This window comes from Electrophorus electricus, chromosome 20 (assembly GCF_041902795.1).
Source record: "Electrophorus electricus isolate QZ-2024a chromosome 20, ASM4190279v1, whole genome shotgun sequence".
In the NCBI taxonomy this organism is placed as follows: Eukaryota; Metazoa; Chordata; class Actinopteri; order Gymnotiformes; family Gymnotidae; genus Electrophorus; species Electrophorus electricus.
Genome location: NC_137516.1, coordinates 8,182,501 through 8,205,915, shown reverse-complemented (window position 1 = coordinate 8,205,915; position 23,415 = coordinate 8,182,501). Strand labels below are relative to the sequence as shown.

At 38.3% G+C, this 23,415-nt stretch overlaps 1 protein-coding gene across 1 annotated transcript in view; it reads left to right on the top strand.

Annotated features, from left to right (window-relative positions):
• Positions 1-23,415, top strand: part of LOC113578892 (ELKS/RAB6-interacting/CAST family member 2) — a 162,673-nt gene that overhangs the window by 461 nt on the left and 138,797 nt on the right. The window contains exons 2-4 of the mRNA XM_081703839.1: positions 816-1,938; positions 11,532-11,915; positions 21,517-21,588. Coding sequence (XP_081559965.1) covers positions 1,273-1,938; positions 11,532-11,915; positions 21,517-21,588 — 1,122 coding nt within the window. The 5' untranslated portion in view covers positions 816-1,272. The remainder of the gene's footprint in view (positions 1-815; positions 1,939-11,531; positions 11,916-21,516; positions 21,589-23,415) is intronic.

The following is a 23,415-nucleotide window of genomic DNA, read 5'->3' as shown; positions in this document are numbered from 1 at the left end:
TACTTGATCGGTCCTATCAAGTATTTTACTTTCCAAGAGGATTTTTGAGAAACTGAATACAAGAATAACGCATAGCGTCATCTATATCTTTTATAAAATGCGATATATAAATATTGAAGTTGGGATCAGTGCTATCAGGAATTTTACTTTTCAAAGGGATTTTGGAACGTTAAATTTAGCTACCTTGATGTAAGATAAAGCATTTCCCCAATAAACAATGTGAATTTAAGACTAAAGTGAAAGGTCAAATAGAAGTCCACGACTGTGCAAATAGTTTTTTAAAGGAAAAAGTATCGTTTTTAAATGCCTTCGTGTCACATGTAGCTGAAAGACTACATATTGACGAAATTGTTAAGTTTCTTATCCTTAGCCCCCTTGTGAGGGCAGCTACTGCGCAGTGTTTGATTAGTTTGACATTAATTATAAAGGATTTTATGCTATATCAGTTGCGTACATTAAAATAAACATAACATTTTATAAACATAACATTTTTCTGACTCAAAAATGTGACTTTTGACGCATTGGAGAATTCCGGATACTGGCAGATTGGGGCTTTTCCTGAGCCGTCCGCCAAACGCCACCGAAGGAATTGACATCTGCGTTGACTGACAATCGGTTTATTCTCTTATGACTTGATTATTTTCATTAAACTGTCAACACCTTCGCACGTGAAACACGGCAGTAGGCTACTCACTATGATACTGTTATGCTTTAAAAAAGCTGTTTCTTTCTTTCTTTCTTTCTTTCTTTCTTTCTTTCTTTCTTTCTTTCTTTCTTACATTCTTTCTTACATTCTTTCTCTACCCTTCCTACAGATTATATTAAAGAGGGCCTGAAGTGTTTTCACAAGTTTCAAATTGCTTTAATTAACAGTCCACTAGAAAGATCTAAACGCTGCTCAAAACATTCAAAATAATACCACCCAAAGCAGGAACGTGATAACACAGTAGAATTAAATAAAATAACACTTATCTGTACATATAGCACAAATTTGTACCTTAATAGTAAAACACCATGGGGAAGATGAGACATGAAAGGAGGTACAGACTACAACTTTGAGCCTGAAAATAGATCAACAATGTTGAAATTTTCTGTATGAATCTGACTGCTAAGGTGGCAGTCCTTATGAGCTTTTACAGTAAACAGTCAAACTGTTAAATAGTTAATTGTCACAATACTATATTGTGTCATGAGAAAGAAAAGTAAAGAAAAAAGTGTGAAGGACGCAATTGAATCAAACTGAAATTTCCTGAGCCTTCATTTCCGTGCATAATGTATGGTAGTGCACAATCAGTCAGCCATGCTGAAGTTACCCCAGCCCAATCACCATGCCTTCCAAGATCCCCTAAAATGAGCCAGCAGTGGGTAAGCGCTGGCAGCAGGGTCAGCATGTCTCATGGCAGGGGGAAAACTTTCTCTATGGAGAATATCCAGTCCCTCAATGCTGCCTATGCAGCATCTGGCCCCGTGTACTTGAGTGACTATGAGGTGCTATCTCCAACCTCCTACCCTAAGGGCACCATGACCTTTGGCTTTGCCACAGGACGTTCCTTCTTTGGGGGAAGGGCCACCTCCCTGGGGAGCAGCCCCAACATCAGCTCCTCCTTGGACTCAATGGGCTCTGGAGATCACAAAGTCATGCACCTCCAGCAGCTGCAGCACCAGGGGGCTTCTTCCCTGCTGCTGAGACAGGTCATGAGGGCTGGGGTCAGAGGAGAGGGGCCTCCCCTTGTGGAGCAGTTGAAGGACCTGCAAAGGGAGAATGATTTGCTGAGGAGGGAGCTAGATGTGAAAGACAGCAAACTGGGCTCCTCAGTCAACAGCATCAAGAGTTTCTGGAGTCCTGAACTGAAGAAGGAACGAGGGATGAGGAAAGAGGAGTTGGCCAAGTTGTCCATACTGAAGGAGAAGATGAAAATAATGGATGAGGAGAATAAGGTAAGACTACAAACAGCTGCATGTACATGTTATGTAAGATTCCATAATGAGCAAGTATTTTTGGCTTATCATTGCCAGGTTTAAATACATTTGAAACAGCTAAGGCTCTCTGTGAAGAGTCCTAGATATGTTTGCCACCTCAGTACTCTGAAATATTTTTAATTCGGTATCTTCCAGGTCTCTGTCTCACTGGAACTGACTTGGAGGTGGTCAAGCTGTTATTGACAAAACTGAAATAACTAAGTTGTATAATAAAAGACTCATTTTAGAATGTGGATGCATTGTGCTTTATATAATGTAGGTCTTACAAATAGCTATAAGCAATATTTTACATCTTTATTAAGTAGCTATTCTAATGGCCTGTGGTCCCATCTCTCTACATTATATTAACATGTTAGCCAGGCTGTCTGAACTGGACTTAAAGGGTTCATTCTGAGTTCTGTATGCCAGAAAATCTTTCATTGTTTTCTTCTTTGTTCATCATTCTTAATTATGATCATTCCTGATTTTGAAACTACAGTAAGTGAGGTAGGTTTTAGTATACAACGAATTTACTCAGATAGTTTGGGGCCAGACCATTTAGTGCTCTATATGTCAACAAGAACATTTTAAAGTCCTTTTTAAACTTTAAATTTAACTGGGAGCCAGTGCAGTGCTGAAAGGACTAATGTGGTTGATATTTTTGCTCTTGTACCACTGTGGCAAAGGTTTTGAGGAATGGCTCCTACATTCTGTAGGAGTTTGTTTAATAGCTTTTAGAGCATCCAATAATAATCCAATCTTGATTAAATAAAAATGTGGACAAATTTCTCTGCATCTAATGAGGAATGTATATGCCTTAGATTTAGCAATATTACATAAATAGAAAAGGGCGGTTTTAGCAACTACATATGTGAGTGTCACATGATACATCAGAGTCAATAATAATAATAATACAGTTATTTACAATAATTTTGGGTGTTACTAAAAAAAATCAGAATATTAGAAAATTTCTTCTTGCAGCTTTGGGTCCAAGCAATAGTATATATATATATATATATATATATAGTATCATCCACATGTAACAGTGGAAGCTAATACCATTCTTATAAATAATTGTGCCTAACGGCAGCAAATATAATGACAGTAAAAGGAACCCGGTACAGACCCGTGTGAGACACCATATTTTGCTTTTATAAGATCAGAGCATTCATTATGTACAAGGACAAATTAATATCAATGTGAAAAATAATCACTTAATCCAGGAGAGTGCTTGTTTTCTAATGCTAGTGAATGTTTCTAGCCTATCCAGTAGGATGTTGTGGCCTATGATATCAAATGCAGCACTAAAATTTAAAAGTATAAGAAAATGCATTCTTCATGAAAGGTTATTAAACGTTTGTTAACGGCACAATTTCAGTGCTGTAATGTGGTCTGAATTCAGACTGAAGTAATTCATGGACATAATTTGTCTGTAAATAGGTGCATTATTCTGACAAAACTGTTTTTTTTCTAGTACTTTGGCAATAAAGTACAGCTTTGAAATTGGCCTGTAAGATCATAGGAATTAAGACTAGGTTTTTAAATTAGTGGTAGTAATTCATAATTAGTAATTCTTCAAGAGAAGAATTAATTATAGCAAGCATACGTTCTATACTAATGGCCAGTAGATCTTTGAATGAATGAGTTAAGACTGGATCAAGTAGAGAAGAATTAACTCCTCAAGACAATTTTGGGAAACTGGTTCTAATTGTTTATCAGAGCAAAGAAGTCAGCTGCCAAAATGCATTTACAGATTAACAGATTCTAAAGAAGCATGGTTGTTTTTACCTAACATTTTCAATCTTGTCAATGAAAAATTTCATAAATGTATTACTGTTACATTCCTGCATTACTCAGCAGGGTTTGAGGAATATAATATAAGTAATATGTTTGAGTTTGCCATTTAACATTATTATCTCACTTCCTGGACTCAAACTGTTATTTATTGTTACATTTTAAATTAATTGTGAAGTACATAGACAAGATTTCAATGTATGTAGCAAGTGAGAGCTGAGCAAAGAGAAAATAGAATAGTAGAATATAATGATAGAATATTATCACATCTGTTCAAATCTAGTTACTTTGACCTTCCATAACAAGCAAAAAAGTTGACTACCTCATTGTCTTGTATGCCAAGTAATGTGCAGACCAATCTGGAGAAACTATTGTTACACCTAGACAAGCCTCACTAAAATAAAGTAGATAGAGCAGAAATGGATGGAAAAGAACCTACAGTATATGCAACAAGTACAATACACTTAGGCCATAAGGATAGGGTATAAGGATAGGGTACAAAATATAATAATATGAAAAATGCTGCAGAATAGTATGTTAAAAGTATCCTTGTTAGGGATATCACTTACTTTTAGAAAAGGCCTTCCTGCACATGCTGTTAAAAAGACCATTAAGTTATTTGATTGAATTATTAGTGATGAAGCTCATTGCATGGTATAGAATCAGTAGGATGATTTTCACAGAATATACTATAGGTAGCACAGTCTTCATAAGGCAAATGAGGCATGCATTTTTCCTGACACAAGCACATTAGCCAATTGGACAGGATCCACTCTTAGCCAAGTTAAAATCAATGCCTACCCTTAGCATTGTGGAGTTGCAGATCTTTTTTTTTTTCCTAGGCCCTATATATGGAGGCTTGCCTTCTACACTGACAACTTGAGACAGATATATTGCTGGCACACATAATGTTTAGTTGCCTGCAAAGGACAAGGCATGAAGTGGATTTTAGCAGCACTGTTGTAGCTTTTTGCTGAACATTTTGCTGACACACTGATAGTGGTTCTATATAATAGTGGTTTTACAATCTTCCATTGTTGGGCAGACTGGGTTCCATCTAAGTTTATTTCTATTGTCTATGACTAATCTGAATGGGCGACCAAGGTGAAAAATTTGTATGTAATGGTGATTCTATGACCAGTGTGAATGGGTGACGCTAACAGAAAAAGCTGTGTATAATGATATATAATGAGTTTTTCATGCTGTTTGAGAATAACATTTCTCAGTGTCAGTGGGAGTGCAACTGGTGAATAACATTTGCTCTTTTGTTCACTTTTGTGAAATTTTTGCAAAATCACTACCTGAACAGTTTAGACTGGAAGATCAAAATGGTGGCATCACTGATAGGGGTGTTCCTAAAGAACTTGTAGTGCAGTGTTATGGTCATGACCCCAGCACCACATAGTGCCTTTCTGAGTTTGCACAAACGGACTGTGACTGTAGCCTCATCTTTCAGATTTACACAGACATACACTGAAAAGCTATGATCTACAAAGTTGACTTGAAGCTGCGAATTTAGGTAGAAATCTACATTGAAGCCCCTCTCATGTGGAATTCATTTTAAAAGCATTTTACAACTCCACATCAGCAATGAACAGTGTTTGGTGTTATTTCCAACTTACCTCCAGAAGCTGCTTCACACATACAGTATCTGTATGTGACCTTCGTGGAAACATGGGGCAGATGTTGACAATATCAGTATATTTACAGCACGATGGTATGGTTTTCTGATGTCACACCTGCAAGATGTACTACTGGAAGACCTTTGTGCAGTGGTTGCCTCCGCTTTTAAGCCACCATCTTTCCACTTGACGTCTCAACCAGGGGACTTTTTGTTTTTAAGGACTTATTGTAGCTGTGACCTCACAAGTGTTCAGCAGTTTATTAAAATGATGTGTGGTAAGCTTGTCATGGAAAGCTTTACTGACTGCAGGATCTGTTTCATTTGTCTGGTAAAGACGCTACACAGGATGTTACTTTATTGTGCTTAGCTGTATTTGACTGGTCCTTGTTGAGAACTGCTGAACTGATCAGTTCAATGGTAAGGTTTCTCAAACCACAAAGAGTTTTAATCGATCATGAAGGTGCATAATCCTGCCTGTGTGCACAAACCTTTATGTTATTGGGCATCTGTGGGTCACCATTAATTTTCTATGTAAGAGTCCTTTTGAACCTCATAGATTTGGCCAACAGAGTGAATTTAGCTTTTGTAATCTGTCTTCAGGACTGAGGAATTCTTCACAGACTCCCAGTTTCCAAGATACAGAGTAGCAAGACTAGTAAATGTCGGGGTCAACAGCTAAGTTTTGTATTTTTTACTCTGAAAGATGTGAAGGATTTGTTTTATCCATGAAATTCAGTGTACGAACAGAATGCTTATGTTAAGTTTATACAACTGACTATAATATAGCCAATAGTTTGGACTCATGAATTTAAAAAAAAGAAAAAAAGATATTTTTATGGGAGGTCTGCAGAATAGGGAGATTGTGCCTCAGGATCTTATTTCATGCAACATCTGATGGAAGCTATTTTGTCATTTCTAGATAGTATGGTTCAGTCATAAACACTAAAAAGGTGGTCTACTAATGTTTAATGTCAACAAGATCCCACAGCCTTCCAAAACAGTGATCTCTCCTCAAGAAGTTTAGACTTACCAACTGCAGACCAGTCTTATGCATTGCATTCTGCAACTTCTATTTTGGGCTTTGTTGTCTGGTGATTTTAAGACCTACTTCTGTCTTTTCACTTTTTTGTTAGGAGTTGTCATTTTACATCAGAAAAGTTTTGCTGTTTCTCTCTTATAATGTTTAAATTTAAATTGCTTTGAAAAACCCAAATCTACAGACTGACATTCAAGTCCTGTGACTGAAATGCACAGTAATCATCTTTTTTTTTTTTTTTTTTTTTACTTCATATGTGAAATTACCAATTAGGTTAGAAAAAAGAAAGAAACAGAGAGAAGGCAGGGGATGGGGGGGGGGGGGGTTTGCTGGCGTATTCTCGCACACGAATGGCCTGGCATAGAACTGCGTGGTAGTGAAGTCTGTGTGTTTTGGCACACTAAGCTGAGCAGTCCTCCCACATGCAAACTCTTAGAGAGTCTCAAATTCAGTATTCCACTGCTGAGTGCACTGCAAACTTCAGATCATGACACAACGGCCTAGGCAATCTCTTTAACCTCATTATTTGTCTGGCTGTCTCCTTCTTCTTTATGTCCCACCTAAACTAGTCCTAAAAAAATGGCTTTAACTCTCCTTTGATGCCTTAGCTTTACAAGATATGATTAATGTGTCAGGGATGAGCACACTAATGTGTGCGTGGGTGAGTGTGAGAGAGACTTAGGAATGTTGCATTTACAGATGGTGCCTTTTACTAGGTTAGAAGGCCTGACAAAAGAATTCTACTCCACCGAATTCTATGATTTTTTAAAAAGTTTTTTGGTGAACTAGGAGCTTTTATAATTAACAGACACAAGAAAATGAATACAACCCAGAATGAGGTGTATGTAGTGGATTTGAAAAGGTACTTCTTTTTTCAAATCTTGTAATTGTTATGTCTGTCAAAATTCACAGTCCTTCTTGATGAGCAGCTGTGTACACTTGGCTCAGTCACTGGTCATGTTCTTGATTTTGCACCTTCCTCAAATCTACTTTAGAAAGAATTAAATATTACACAATATACCAAACATTAACACAGTTTACAAGGAGACTAGAATAATAATAATAATAAACTACTATGCAGCTATTAGATACATACATAGGTTCTCAGTCAAGTTTTTGAAGTATTAGATGGAAGTGTAGCGAGAATGAGGCAGAGAATTCCCTCAATTTTTTTTTTTGTCACCAGAAAGAGGTACTTGGGATAAAGGTCTGTTCAGTTTCCTTGTTTATAGTGTAATATGTGGCTTCTTTATTGTAAAAAATGGACAAGGCTGCTAAGGTTTCTGTTGATACTGTTGATAACTGATAACGAGTTTTTCAGATGCTAACTCCTGTACCTTTAGCTTTTGACTATGTACCCATTAGTGTGAGGTTTTTGGGGTGGTGACTATGAGAGGTGGTATCCTGTAGGTGTTAGTCACTAATTTTACTACTTTCTCTATCATTGCTGTTACACTGTGCATAGCATGGCAGATATGACAGATGGGCCTTCAGCTGTACCATTTTACCATAAGAGCTAAATTACTTGGCTTACTGTCATTAAATGAAATATTACTGGGACCCCTACTTGTTTTCTGCAAGTTGTAGCCTGTATGACTGCTTTTTAAATTTCCTTTTTGTGTCACATAGATGAATGATTAATGAAGTTATTTTGTCAAGGGAACCTTTTAAACTGTTAAAATGAATTATGTCATTAAAATGTCTATTTAAACAAACATAAGTATGTATAAATATAGGGTTAAATTTCTCTGCTGGAGTTTGTTCATGGTGCAGCACAAGCACTTTTAAAGACTTGCTCTCCAGCATGCATGGAGAGAGACACATAGAGAGAGTGACATGAAGTGAGAGAAAGACACTAGCCAGCCATGGGCTAAAAAGACTGCCAAGACCAGCTGATCAGATCAGGCTGTAACAATTCCAGTTAAGTTTGTTTAATTTCTGTTTGATTCATGTATGTATAAATAAAGACCACTGCTCTGTACTCACACTGGTGTGTGTGTGTGTGTGTGTGTGTGTGTGTGTGTGTGTGTGTGTGTGTGTGTGTGTGTGTGTGTGTGTGTGTGTGTGTGTGTGCGTGTGCGTGTGTATGTGCGTGTATGTGACTGGGGGGGGCGGTTGTGGCGCATTCAAGAGCCTCCTGGGTCATGTGGCTTGCCCCCCCTCGGGCTAATGTCACATTGTATTACACTGGGTTTCCATTCGAATCTTTTGCAATTGTTATTTACATTTCTGAAAAAGTGGCAGATAAAAATATGAATGAAGCTTCGTTTTCATCCATTATGGTTATGAGACAAAGCTCAAGATGACGTGTCATAATTAGGGGTAAAATGTACACAGTGTTTAGTGGTTCTTGTTTTGTACATGTAAAGAAATGAACATCAAACACAAAATTAAGACATTCCTTTATTAGTTCTTAATAGAGTTTGTTTTTCAGTTATATTGTCAGATAAAACAGAATTATGTGATTTGTATTACTTTTTTGCAAAAACCCATACATTTCTGAATTTGTGTTTATCTACTTTCTAGTTTTTGTTTTTTTTTCAAAATTTGAATGTGCATTTTGAAAATGCCTATAAACAATTTGGATGGAAAACCAAATTATGTTTAAACCAGAGATATAGGCTAAATGAAGATTCAGTTCAGGGGCTGGTTCTTCTGGGATAAGAAAGATTGGGCAGTGATTTTGTCTTTGCATTCATGCTGATTTTTAGTGGTTGGAACATCATCAATGAATCCACTGAATGTGCATTTTCCTCAGCCCTTTTATTTGGTTTCTGGAATGAGCTGATCATGACAGGCACTTTAAAAGGTAACTTGTCCAGAACTCTGCCAGGATGTGCTGTGGGTGAGCTTTCTTTAATATTAAAGGAATAATTACATCCTAGCTGACGATGTTAGTAACAAGGGTTTCCAAGGACTGAACAATATTGATGGTTAAGTCATATTTACAAATTAGGGGGGTGTTTAAGACCAGTTCAGTTACAGCAAGCAAACAAACAAATATTTGATCATATTTCTAAAGTTTTCCCAAAAGTGTATTTTGTACTCTGTTAGGGTCTAGAAAACAAAACAAAACAAACAAACAAAAAAAAAAACATAGGACAAAAGAACTACTTTACAATGTTTGGACTTGTTTTGCTAACTAATTGATAAGCCTTTAAAAAAAAAAAAGTTCTATAGCAGCCCAGGACTTGGGGTTTTAAAAGTTGGTTGCCAGAATGATAACCACAATATTTTGAGCTTGTCACAGTGAACATTTGTCAAATTGCAGAATATGCACAATTCAATAGATTTGTTAGGTACAAGTGCCAGTGTGTGATTTTCACAGAATTAGATTTTCACAAGCTGTATGACCTGCTGCCAATCAGAGGGAGGGATCAGAATTTGAAAGCAGTAATTCCTTGTGATGAGGGCAGTTGTAACACAGTGGTTAAGATACTTGACTAGTAATCAGGTTACCAGTTCAAGCTCCACTGCTGCCAAATTACCACTGTTGGGCCGCTGAGCAAGACCCTTTACCCTCGATTGCTCAAATTTTACTCAGTCATATAATTATAGGTTGTTTTGGATAAAAGTTTCAGCTAAATCCCATAAATATAAATAGTCCGGCTCCAGTACACTGCTTTCTCAAATAGCACATTAGTGCCACCTATTGTAAAATGTATTTACTGCAGCAGTTCCTTATCCCTGAGTACGGCTTCTGACTTGCAATGCATCAACATAGTGTTGAATGCTTTCAGTGTCTGTCCCCTTTTCTATTTTGAACTCCCCCCCCCACCCCCCATATATTAAGGTATTGCTTCAAGTTAGCCTTTTTCAACAATAGACTTTTTCTTCTCTCTATTGCAAGAATGTCTGCAAATACACTGATGATGTATCATATTATTATGTAAGGGTAAATATTCTTTTGATGACAGTAACAATTCACATATTGCAAAATTATTCAGTTGTCACTTAAGCCATTCAGAATCATATAAATGATACGCTTCCATATTGTGATATATATATAATTTGGGGTGAGATTTAAAACTGCATGGATAATAGCAACTTAATATCTCAGATATTGCATCCTTTTCTTTGGCCTGTTGACTGTTTTAATCCTGGATCTTATGGATTTAAAACACTTTAGACATGGTACTGTTTTTAAACAGTGATGATGCCTAAAGCATGACTCACAAGGTAAAAATAATTTAATTTTCCAAGCTTTCAGGAGACATTTTATATTTAACTCATTTTGTAGGGCCTTACATTTAGCTTAGAGATGATAAGGGAGAAATGGACAGTTCTGTCCACAGATGCTTGAGATAAACGTTTTGGAAATGAAAACATTTTAGAAACAGAAAAGTGTTTTCAGCAGTAGAAAATTAGTTTATTGCTCTTAGTTCATGCAATCAAAGTATTAGGTTTCATATAAAAATAATCTTAGCTTGGAACACTATTCAGAAACACTTTATTTATACTGACACTTCAACCATCGTGAGTTTATTTGTAGTAGTACAAGTAATCTGATTTGTGGGAATGAAATAAAAAGGGACAAGGTAATTGTTCATTATGAATTAGAAAAAGGAAGTTTTGACTACTGCTTAATGGTGAAGTTGCACAAAATGAACTTGTGGGGTTTGGCTGATAAATGAACAGAAAGCATTTAAGGTGTGTAGTATTATGTGACTGAACATTATCATAATTACACAGCTTACACATATTTTGTTTGCCTTTCCCTCGTTTTGACCAATACACCATAGTTTTTGGATTTGGATACTTCAGGTTTGTCTCCATTTTTGTCCTGTATGTAGGCCTACTGCTGTTCATAACCTACTGTCACATTTATGCATGTAATCACTGTGTTGGTGTTTATCAGTACATTTATAATTGTGCTTTTAATACCAACACACCAATAATGAAGACAAATGACAATACATAAAAATTGGTTGTGAAGCTACTACCAGTTAATGTCCTGTTTCTTTCTTTGTGTATTATCTATCTATCTATCTATCTATCTATCTATCTATCTATCTATCTATCTATCTATCTATCTATCTATCTATCTATCTATCTATCTATCTATCTATCTATCTATCTATCTATCTATTTTAATACATCTGTATTTTCCTGTCACAGCACCTCCAGATGACCATCCAAGCTTTACAGGAGGAGCTCCACACGCAGAGGGACTTGAATGAGCTCCTGCAGAAGGAGAACCATGCAGGCCAACCAGGCTGCACTTCGAACCACTTCCCTGTGCTGGAGCTCACCGAGGACAACTTCCAACACCTGCAGGCTGAGCATGAACGGCAGGCGAAGGAGCTCTCCCTTCTGAGAAAGACTCTGGAGGACATGGAACGCCGCATAAATACCCAGAAGCAGACGGTCAGCGTCCGGGATGAGTCTATCAAGAGGCTGCTAGAGATGCTTCAGAACAAGGGACTCACCATGTCCAAACTGCTTGATGAAGAGGGTCTAAGGGTTAAACAAGAGACTGAAGAGCGGCTAGGTCATCCTAAGGTAATGTTAGAATAGAAAGAGGAAGAGACCATGCACCTGAGAGAGGTGAGTTCTAAAACTATAGATTAAGTGATATAGTGCCCCAAAACAACCAGTCTGCACCAACAGTTTTAAAAATAAGCAATGTGCATACGTAAAAAACTGGTTTTCAGCCTTGGTTCTGAGGTACTTGGAGATATTACAATGACAGCCATGTCCATAGCCAGCCATAGATCCGAATCTCTGTAATTTTCTTAACTAGTGTCCTTTTAATAACTTTAAAAAATCAGCAGGTTACATCTTATTCGAATGATTGCTTAATTCAACTTAGGCTTGGTATTTAGTGTTTGTTGTGTCTGAGAGAATCTTGCATCGTAAGCACCTTACAGATATTGTAATTCTTAACAATTCTTAACACTGTCACTGATTAAAATAGCTTATGTTGGCGACGGTATCAATAGTTGTAGGCCTACAAACTAATTTGTAAATAATTATGTCTTTGCTTGCAAAATTAGTTTCCCCATCAAGATTTAGGCCTTCTTTCCTAGTCCTTACCGAGTCATTTCTGGCCAAGCCAGAAATATTTCTATCACTCATGCTTATTCGCAAGCACTCCATGCATGCACTGGCAATGCACTGGCAATGCACTGGCAATGCACTGGCAATGCACTGGCAATGCACTGGCAATGCACTGGCATTACTGGCAAATCTGAGTAGTCTACAGAAAATATTTTTTGTGTATCGGTTGTCTCGATCTAGTTTTAAATTAAGTGTGCGCGCATGTTTGTATGTTGAGGGAGGACCACGACGCGTCCGAGTCCGGGTACTGGAGGTAATTCGGTGGTTATATTTGCTTGCCGGGCTTTAGCGTCTTGTTGAGGGCGCCGTCATGTTTATACAGTGGATAAACACAGTCTGTCTCGGTGATTATTAGTTCATGATTAATGAGACAAAACACTCCGACGGCGCAGATTGAAAGAAATGAGGGTATGTTGTTTCTTTACTCTCGTTTCCTCGGTGGTGGCAGTTCGGTTAAGTAAGGAGAGCGAGAGAGCGAGAGAGAGAGAGACGGACTGACAGAAACCCAGAAATAGCGGACGTATATTCTTCATGAGGCAATGTAGACTTAAAACTATTTTATTGATCCCACCGAAAGAAGGGATTTTTAAGTGCTCCACACTGAATGGGAGCTAGCGTATGTGTGCACTTGTCAGCAATTTTCCCATTATAATTATAGTTAACCTTGTTTAACAACGAGACAAGGCTGTAGTCTATTAGGAAGTGTTACTCTTCATTAATTTAATTAGCCGCCACGGAAATAAAATGAAAACGTTCCATTACCCTTCTCATTACTCTTCTTTAATTACACTTCTTGCTCATTTTTTTCGCTTGACAAATGCCACCATTTCCCTTATTTATGTATTTATTTTTTAAAAAAAAGCGACTGCTATTCATTTAAAGCAGTCTCTTTCTGTTCTAACTGACTATGCCTTTGTTTTAGGTTTGGGTGAGTTAGTCTACTGTAGTGGAGGACTGCAGCATGGTCATATTTGCAATATCATTTTCAAAATAATGTTTATGTAATGAAGACAATTTGGGGGAATTTAGTTAACAGCTAACATTGTAGTTGCAGTGTCAAATGTTTGCATCCTAGACTATTATTCTTGTCACTGTCAAAAATGTTATATTTTCTACAATTATATGTTTAATTCTTTATTACTATGATTTTGCAATATTATTATGTTTTAACAGAAAATTCTTCATGGTATACCAATCGATAGAGGCCTGTGTAATGAAAACCTGACTATACCCAATGTAGGTTAGGACACCGCCAATCAATAATCCATGAAAAGAAGTTATTAAAATGCTAGTCCTTAAAAAATTACAGAATCTGAAATTTTCAAGTAGATTTTAAAGTCTTGTATTATGGTGATCATGTCTATTTACATTTGGAAACACTACTGACATACACCACAGTTAGGTTCAGTGTCATTTCCTCTTATTCACTTTGTAAAACATAATTATTGCCCTAATATGCAGTTTTGCTTTCATGAATGAATCGTTCTTTTAAACCTTAATGGGGATTAAGGATAGAGAGACATAACTAACTTGTAAACCTGTGTTGATGTAGCTGCAAGTTTTCAAATGTCCATTTTGGTTAGTATGTTTCAGTGTGGGTTTCCATATGGGCTTATATGCATGTGTTTGTGTTGTGAGGTGTAGGATGTCATCGGATAGTGGTGTGGACTCTTTGCTTCTCTACCCATGTGAATGAGTCCTTATGCCTTCTGTGCTCTGCAGGGAGACAGGCCTCATGTCTTGACTGCCCAGTCTGGCTATAGCTCACCCTGCCAGGGGGACAGCTGAGACAGTGGGTGGGGGTGTCTGTGAACAAACGTAGAATGCTTTGCGTGCTGATTACTGCAGTGAGTGCATGAGAGAGAAGGGAAGAGTGAGAGTGAAAAGGAGACCTGCTTCCATCAATAAATTCCAACACACCTCACTTCTTTTTGCAAAGGGAATGTGAAAAAAAATTAAGAAGAAAGAGTGATTCAGAAAGATAGTGTGTCGATGCAGACATTGCACTGGAAACCTATTTGGCAGTTTGTTTTGGTGTCCTAGGGATTTTATGGCCCAATTTTCTTTTTGTTTATGATTTCAGTGTGCAGCTGATGTGTGCTTGCAAACATGCTTGTCGTGACAGTTTTGGCAGGCTGCACAGATTTTTTTAAAGCAGTAGTTTATAACAGAACCTAGGAGAGCAGTGATTGCTTTCCTGGCCCTCCAACCCTTCACCCCATTACCTGTCTGCCCAATCCTTTTGGTACACTACTGCCTTTGTTTAAATACTGTACATTTCCAAATAGCTAAAATATTTAGAATAGTTAAGAAAACGTAACTATGTATTAATAGTAATACATGGCTTAATCTGACAAGCATTTAAATCTGCATATAATGTTTTTAATGTTTTTTGTTTTTTTTTTTCTTTCAAATCATCTCTCATTAATTGACTGCAGGGAGAATTGCCCTGGAACAACTTGGCACCAAGGGCCTTGTTTAAATGTATAACCACCAGGCTGGGATCAAAACAATGTCTTCCAAAAGATGTTTTGTGACCACAACCCCCATCCTAAGCCTAGCTGCAGATTTTTAGCAGGTGTGTGCTCAGTGCGTTTGCAAGCAGGCATATTACAACTTTGAGCACCTATGTGAACGCAGAGAGAAAAGGATACTGGAAATACAGAAGTTAATTACACAAAATAGACTAAACGCCTTCAAACCAAACTTGCATTTAAAATACTACACAATCTGCATACTGCAAAGTCTGAGGTGTTGCTCGCCACTGGGTGGCAGCATTTGATCATTCTTTGGTTTTTGAATTCCTTGCTCCCTGGCATTGTAGAACAAACCACAAACACATTTCCATGTGGTGTATCCTATGTAATTTACAGCCTATTTACAGAATAGCTAGTATTAGCTGTACCACTTGGCATTGGTGTATTCTGGCCAGTGGGCTTTTTTTTTGTTTCATCAATAAACAGCAGTTCTAACAATAGGCATGCTTAAAGTGTGCTGTATTTGGTTTGGCTTAACAATTAATTGGGTTTTAATTTTCATCATGGTAACAACAAAAATAATTCCTTTCAATTGGAGCAGCACCTTAAATGTATGGCAAACAAGGCTAGAACTTTGGGGCAGTACTATGCTTTCAATTCCCAGTTTTGAACTCTTCTAAGCCTGGCTTGTCTCCTCTTGACTGATGATGTCTTGCTTTCAGCACATCTTTTCATGTTACAATAAGAGTTTAAAGAACAGACCAATTGAGAGTATTTACTCAGTAGGCATGTGATCTACCTGCTCCCAAATTAGTTTAGTGCAGATCCAGAGTCAGCGGTTTGACTCGAGGCTTAACTTTGAGCTCTGTGTAGAAACCTTCAAAAATGACCTAGGATCAGTAGCAGAGTGCAACTTCTCTCAACGATGCCCATGTCCTCGGGGGCTAGCCACAGTGTTTCCCTGCAGTGTGCTTGCTTGCTTTCTTCCTCTCAAGAGTGTGAAGGCAGCCTTGATATGTTTGTCTCATGCACACACGCTTGTACATTCACCCCCACCCATACACACAGTAAGTGGTTAAAGTGGATCCAGGAGCTGATTGAGTTTACCCGGTTGCAGGGTCTCAGTGGGCTATAGACAAACACTTTTAAGTGTGTTTGTATGAGCCCATGTGAGAAAGACAGAGAGAGTGAAAGGGATAGATGTGAGAAGAAAGGGAGGGAGAGAGAGCAAGAGGGAGGTTGATTGTGAGTGTGTTTGGAGAGTGTTTCAGGCTGAAAACTGTATCCTAAGAGGCATTTTAGCACTTGTCAGAAAATTGTTAACCAGTGGGCTTCTGTTGCTGAGACATGAACTTACGATGCATAAAAATACACCCTTCGAACATGGTCATTAATATAGTAATGCACTAATTAGGTAAGATTTAATTGATTCATAAATACATTTTCATTAAAAGGTATTAAAATGTAAAGAGTATTCCTATGTTGATTAGGTGAATATGAACATAGATTGGTGAAAAACTACTGAGTTAGATTTCGTAAAATATTTTCAAAAAAAAAAAAAGTTAAAGACGAGCCATGATTCACTCCACTTTTCATTTGTGACTGATGTTAGCTCGTGATTATGTAAGTCTATTGATGGGCCATGACTGTTCTAAGGGGCAACACGGAATTTTCCAGAGCTGACAGGTGATGCTGGTTTGGTTGAATTGAGCAGGCTTCCCCTCTCTCTCTCTCTCTCTCTCTCTCTCTCTCTCTCTCTCTCTCTCTCTCTCTCTCTCTCACCACCCCTGCATTTAGCAAATGCAGCTGTGTTTCAGACTTAGGCTACAGAATACCCCCTTCCCCCCAGTGACAGCTCCCTTTTCTTGCATTTCTTTTTATTCTGGGATTTATTCTCTCAGCTTGGAAAGCCTCATGGTGCTGGCGCTGAGGTCAGTGTGCAGTACAGAGGTAAATGTTCCGCTAAATAAAAGCTCTTTCTGGTGCTTGTCTGAGCCTTGTTTTTCGGGGTTGACCTTGATGTTCTTGGCGGTTCTGATGTTCTTGGTGGTTCCCCCCTCCTCCGACCCCTTGTTTTTTTTTCCTTGACCTGACTGAAATTTTAGAAATGTCACTCACCAGGCACTGATGAGACAAATGTGGGACCACTGACATACCAGCCAAGCTGTCCATTAGAGTATCTCTCGGATGCGCTCTCTCTCTCTCTCTCTCTTATCAGATCTAATCCATTCTCAATTCATGTTTCTACCCCATAGTTCCTTGCTCCATACACAGGTATTTTTACTCACCTTGTGCCTGGAGTGAGATGGTGCTATTTTACCCTTAATACACAGAGCTAGTAGTGAATGTGGCTTTCATACAAGCTAAAATATAGGGCAGGGAGGGAGCCAAGGCAGCAGAGAGACGGCTTGATCCATGTACATGCACATGTTTGTGTCTGACTAGTGTTTTATAGGAACTGTTTGATTGGCCTCTTGTGATGGGTTAAGAGTTATCTCTCTTTTTACACACCTTTTTATTTTTACATATGTGCTTTCTACCTGCCATCAGCAGCACCCTACATTTTTAGTACAAACAAAGGCATGACTTGATTAGGGTTCTTCTCTTTTCAATTTGTGTGGGATTAACTGTGGCTATAGTATTTGTTTAAAGGCTTATTTTACTGTCTGGTTTTTTTTTGAAGGATCTTTAAAAAATAATGATAAAATAAGGAAAAATCAGAAATGGGGAGGTTTTGTGCACACTGCTTCAAGCCCTGCACTAAGACCTTTTAGCTGTAATGCACACTGATGTAAATGCCATGCACGCACGCACACACTCACTCACTCACTCACTCACACTCTCTCTCCTCAGGCTGTGCATACCCTTTACGGTCTAATGGTTGTACAGAATGTTTGAGCGGAAAAGTTTATCAGAAAATTATTCCCTGCTTCTAGCTACCATTATAATGCTTTGATTTTTTTTTTTTTCTTAAATGTACTCTTGCTGAAGTGCATTAACACATTGTTTCAATATGGCTCCCCCCAGTTGTATCTTAGTTGGTAGGTGATTGGTTAGTCGAGATTTGAAATTTGTCCTCTGGGCTTATGGTTTCCTTTCTGGCTCTTTGGTCATTTCCTGTTTGAAGGAGGGTGACAATCATAACTTTGTAGCCAGCATGGTAGTGTAGTGTAATGCTGTACTGTAGTAGTAGTAGTAGTAATTGTAGTAGTAGTAGTAGTAGTAGTAATAATAACTAATATTATAGATCTTATTTATTTAATAATATTATTAATAATTAAATACCCAATAAAGTACATATAGTTTATAGTGTATTAAACTCAGACACACTCCATCTCTCTCATTGTGCTTGCTTTCTTTTTCACACACACACACTTTTAAGCACACTTTTAAGTTCACATACTGCATATAGTCTACACATTCAGATAGCTTGGCATAAAAAAAAAAATTAAAAATTGCAAGAGAGCTGAATATGTTTATTAAGTGAGAATCCAATTTCAGTACTGCCCCCTGTGTTTAGTCAATGAATATTTAGTTACTTGGAATACGGATTCTTACTTGGATTCTTAATCAACTGTGTGTTTTAGGTTTAGATAGGTGATGCATTGTCTGTGTTATGTTTTGGGCCCTTTGTAAGGACCGCTACCTATGTTCTGTGTGTGTGTGTGTGTGTGTGTGTGTGTGTGTGTGTATGTGTGTATGTGTGTATGTATGTGTGTGTGGGTGTTTGTGTGTGTGTGCGCGCATGCGTGTGCACGTGTGTATGTGTGTGTGACAGACAGCTTAATGCTGGTAAGAACAGAGCTATGGTATACCCAGTTTCACACAAAGTAACTCACACACACTCTGCCAAGAAAGTGGATTACCCTTGTACAAAACTTGGTCTTTTCCCCTTCCCGAAGTTTTTAGTGCAGCTCCTTTGAAGACCCCTGTGACAAGTGTAATCCTTTTGATCTGGATGGGTCAAACCCATCCTGACAGGTCCTAATCCTCTCTCTTCATTCCCGTGCTAACGTGCTGAATACATCAAGCCAACCCCGCACCATCTCTGCCAGGCTCGGAAACGAAACCTGAACAAAACAAAAGCCAGGTGGAATCCTAAACAAGGAGATCCAACCCAGATCTTGCTATCATTGGACAGGTGTTCGAAGGCCAGCGGAACAATGGGGACCTCTGATTCTCATCTTTGACCTCCTGGCTAACAAGGTTTTGATTGGCATATTGGCTTTAAAAATTGGGGCACAGTAAATCCAGGTAATCTTTGCTAACGGGGTGGATTCATAGCCTTGGAGAAGAGTGTGGGGGGTAGGAGGGGAGGTGGTCTAGAATATGGAGGATATATAAAATAATGAGCAACTTTAGTTCTCAATACTTCCACACAATGTCCCTTTAAGCCAAACTGGGACCCGTTCTATAATAAATGCATTTCTCTTCTTGTAGGTGAGCTTAAGGTTTCAGTAGAGGGAGAGGTGATTCTAATAAACACATAGAAACTCTCAGATTTGTTATAGCTAAAGGTTTTACCAAAGCAAAAGCACAGAAATTTTGTATAGTGTGCCAGGCATGTGATATTATGTCTTTAATCAGCTATAAGGATACGTCTATTACGAGTAGTAGGTTAAAAAATTGTAAAACCTTTAATGATAAAGCTCTTGTGATAAAGTTTGCATTTCGTCTTCTATTCATTCCTGATGAGCTTAGACCAATGGAATTAAGCATAATGATTCTATTCCTAAATCTTTAGGCTTGGATACTGATAAGGAGTCTGTTTGCTTATGCATTATGCAATATGATTCAGGGCTTGTGTGGCAGTGTGGCACGCAACAAAGCAATGTGAATAAGACTATAGGTAATATAGATGAAAACATGTTTTTATTATGCTTCATAAAGATTTAAAGAGATCAACTAAAATTAAAATTAAAGAATGAGTTAGGTTTCCTGAACTTTCCTGTTTTTTATGATAGCCCTTGTTTGATGAAAAGTGTGTGTTCTTTTGAGTGCGCAGGTTAAGTGGGAGGCATTTCAAAGCTTTCTTTGTAGCCGCTGACAAGCGCAGTTCTCTAAACGGCAGCCCTCTAAACGGCAGCCCTCTCTTTGTTGGCTGTCAATCAAACTTTGGAAGGTGAAAGGTCATTCCCTATAGTGGTATGTACAGCTTGCAAATGGAGCTGGGGAGAAAGAAGGAGAGATGGTTTCACCTGGAATTTGTTTTTCAATCTGTCCTTTTTCTGGTGTTCTTTGGTGGCTTTAGTTAGTATTTCTTTGGTATGTGGGATGACAGCTTAATGATGCTGCAGAGGAGCTCTGTGTGCATGCGTGTGAGTGAGATGCTATCAGGACAGCCTACTAACAACACGCTAATGGACATGAAGCTTCAGAGCAGAGGGGAGCTAATGTTACCTGCCATGAAGGAAAAACCATTGTCATTTACATGCTTTCCTGTAAAAATACATGCATGCGCGCACACACACACACACACACACACACACACACACACACACACACACACACACACACACACACACACATCAACTTAACGATATTTGTGATACAGTAAATAACTTGCCCATATATATATATATATATATATATTTTTATAGATCTGAAAAAATGAAACCAAAAATGTAACTAGAAATTAAGGGTCAGTAAAATACATTGTGTGTGTGTAAGGGTGTGTGTGTGTGTGTGCGTGTGCGTGCGTGTGCGTGTGCACGCATGCATGTTTGTGTGTGTGTGTGTGCATGTCTGTGCGTGTCTGTGTGTGTGTGTGTGTGTGTGCGTGCGCGCACATGCATGTTTGTGTGTGTGTGTGTGTGTGTTAGCAATTTCAATATCTCTGACAGCAAAATACTGTCCTCCTTATTGAGAGCTGTTTTATTCCTATTCTTAGTTCATCTCTGTCAATATCTACCTGTCAGCCAAGTGCAGAATATCACTTTATTCAAACCTGGTGTACTGCAAAATGACATGCTTGCTGTGCGTGTGTTTGTTTGTGTGTGTGCGTGCGTGTGAGTGACGGTGTACATTAAATATTGATAGAGGCAGGCAGACAGATGGCGCATGTGCCAGCAGTTTGTGTTATGAGAGCTTGAGCACGATAACTGCTGACGGAATGAGAGAAAGCGAGATATTGAGAGAAACTATAGTAGGGAGAGAGAGAGAGAGAGAGAGAGAGAGAGAGAGAGAGAGAGAGAGAGAGAGAGAGAGAGAAATAGAGAAATAGAGAAATGCACCTGTAGCTGTGCTTAAACAAAGTGCTTTTCAGCATCTGATGTAGCGGGTAACACGGCAGGAGAGAGGGAGAGGGTGGAAAGAAGAGACTTGCAATTTTCAGAGACAGAAATACAGAAATTATAAAGCAAACTGACATTGAAAGGCACAAAGGGAAGTAAGAGAAGGCGATGGGTAAATAGATACTGAAGGGTAGATTGAGACGATTTGTATTAATCAAGTGTTGCACAGGGCTAGGGAACAAATAGGAAAAGGAAGTTGAGTCACGTAGTTACGGAAGGAGAGACTGCTGGAAGATGGACAAGCAGTCTCATTTCTATCGTTTTCCATCTCAGGAACTGTACCAGAGCAGCCAACAGATAGACCCTGCCAAGACCAAGGCCTTGCAGACTACCATTGACATGAAGGTAAGAGCATTCATTCTTTCAGCACTCAAACTTTCAAACCATGTATAGTGTCTGACTATATAGGGTCAGGATACACAGTACCAGCTTGGTTATGTTCCATATTGTGATGACTACAACATCTGTGGCTAATGAAAACAAGAATTGTAATTTTCACAGAACTTCAGGTTTGATTGGACTTCAAATTACAAATGGTATAAAGACAGCTGTGACTTGGGTGAAATTGGCTTAACTGCTAAATATGTGCTGGTAGAGAGTCAATAAGTCTCTCTCCAAATGTCTCATTTTGGTGTCAATGTAGCATTGCACAATGTTCATTGCTATTACTATTTCTATATTTGCAATACTGAGATCATAGATGGCAGCAACGCAGTTTTTTTGTGTGCTGTGCTGTGAACCTCCTGTGGGTGTTCTGATGAATAATGTCATTTGCATGATCCAACGAAATGTAAATTATTTTAGACAAAAATGTGCAGTCTTTTATCAAGTCATATGAACATGCATGAATATTTTGTGAGGTATACTGAAATGGCAATGTAATTGTAATGTAGTGTTTTTGCTTATATCTTGCATCTCAACCTCACAGCTAAAAATACGAGCAATCACAATTCCCCTTTCTGATTTTCACTGAATATGTCTCAGGATAGAGAGTTCTATAAAGTACAATATGGAGTTCAGAGCCCATAGCTTTGAGTCGTTTCCAGAAACATCCAGAAGCGTCTGGATTGTCTACGGTTTTCCTTCAGTAAATCTGCACAGCCTCTAGAGCAATGGTAATGTTCTGGTAATGCAGATAGCAGGTTTCACTGCACAGCTGGGACAGGTCCATATGACTTATACAGCTAACCAATGATTGCTGGAATTAAGTGGGGGCTTCAGCTGCTGGCAGCATTAGAATTGATATGCTATACATAACTAGTACTCTTGTAAGGACAGTGCATGTCAAAATAAGTTTAAGTGTAGTACTTCTCAAACTATAATTTTAAAGCAGGTTAAAGCTCAAATTAAAACCATGCAGTAAGTAGAAGTTTTCACTGAACTAAATTCCTGATCACAAATTCTAACCTTAACCATGTGACAAACTGCAAAACTGACCCCTGCGGCAAATGGCGCACTTTAACCACAGACTAGGCAATGAATAGACGACAGTTTGAAGTCTATCCATATGGCTGCTTGCCACTGAAGGCCAATAGCAGGAAGAGCTCATGTTGCTCTGCTTAAAGAGGGCGCACTTATTCAATTTGTTTCAAATGTCACATATGGAAGCTTTCACTCTGGGTGCTGACTTTGAAGTCAGGGCGAGCTGTGAAAAAAGGTTGTCTGCTTCACACACCCACCCACACACACACACACACACACACACACAAAACCAAACAAACACAAAAAACCCATATGCATGCATGTGTACAGAAATATGTGTGTCTAGTGCTTCAGAGGTAATTTGGTACATGGTAATTTGAATCATATCTAATTAGCTCCTGTGAATATATATTAAATGCATGTAAACATCTGCATTGAGCTAAATGTATTTGGATATACATTGTTGTACAGGAGACTTGATTCCATGGTGATAGTACTGTCTAGATGATGTTATGTAGTATGTTTTAAAACAGTAGCTAGATTTAAATTTTCTGTGTGTGTATGATGTGTGTGGACTGGCAAGGGAGGGATTTGAACATATGTTTATACCAATAGGGGAGACAGTTCTAAAAATTAAGTATGAATGGTTAGAATTCTGAGCAGAAAGACATGGTTCCTTTCCTGTTTCGAGCAAAAAAATCTATATATTCCAGGAGGTAGGACAGATAATTTTCCTACTGCATATTCCGT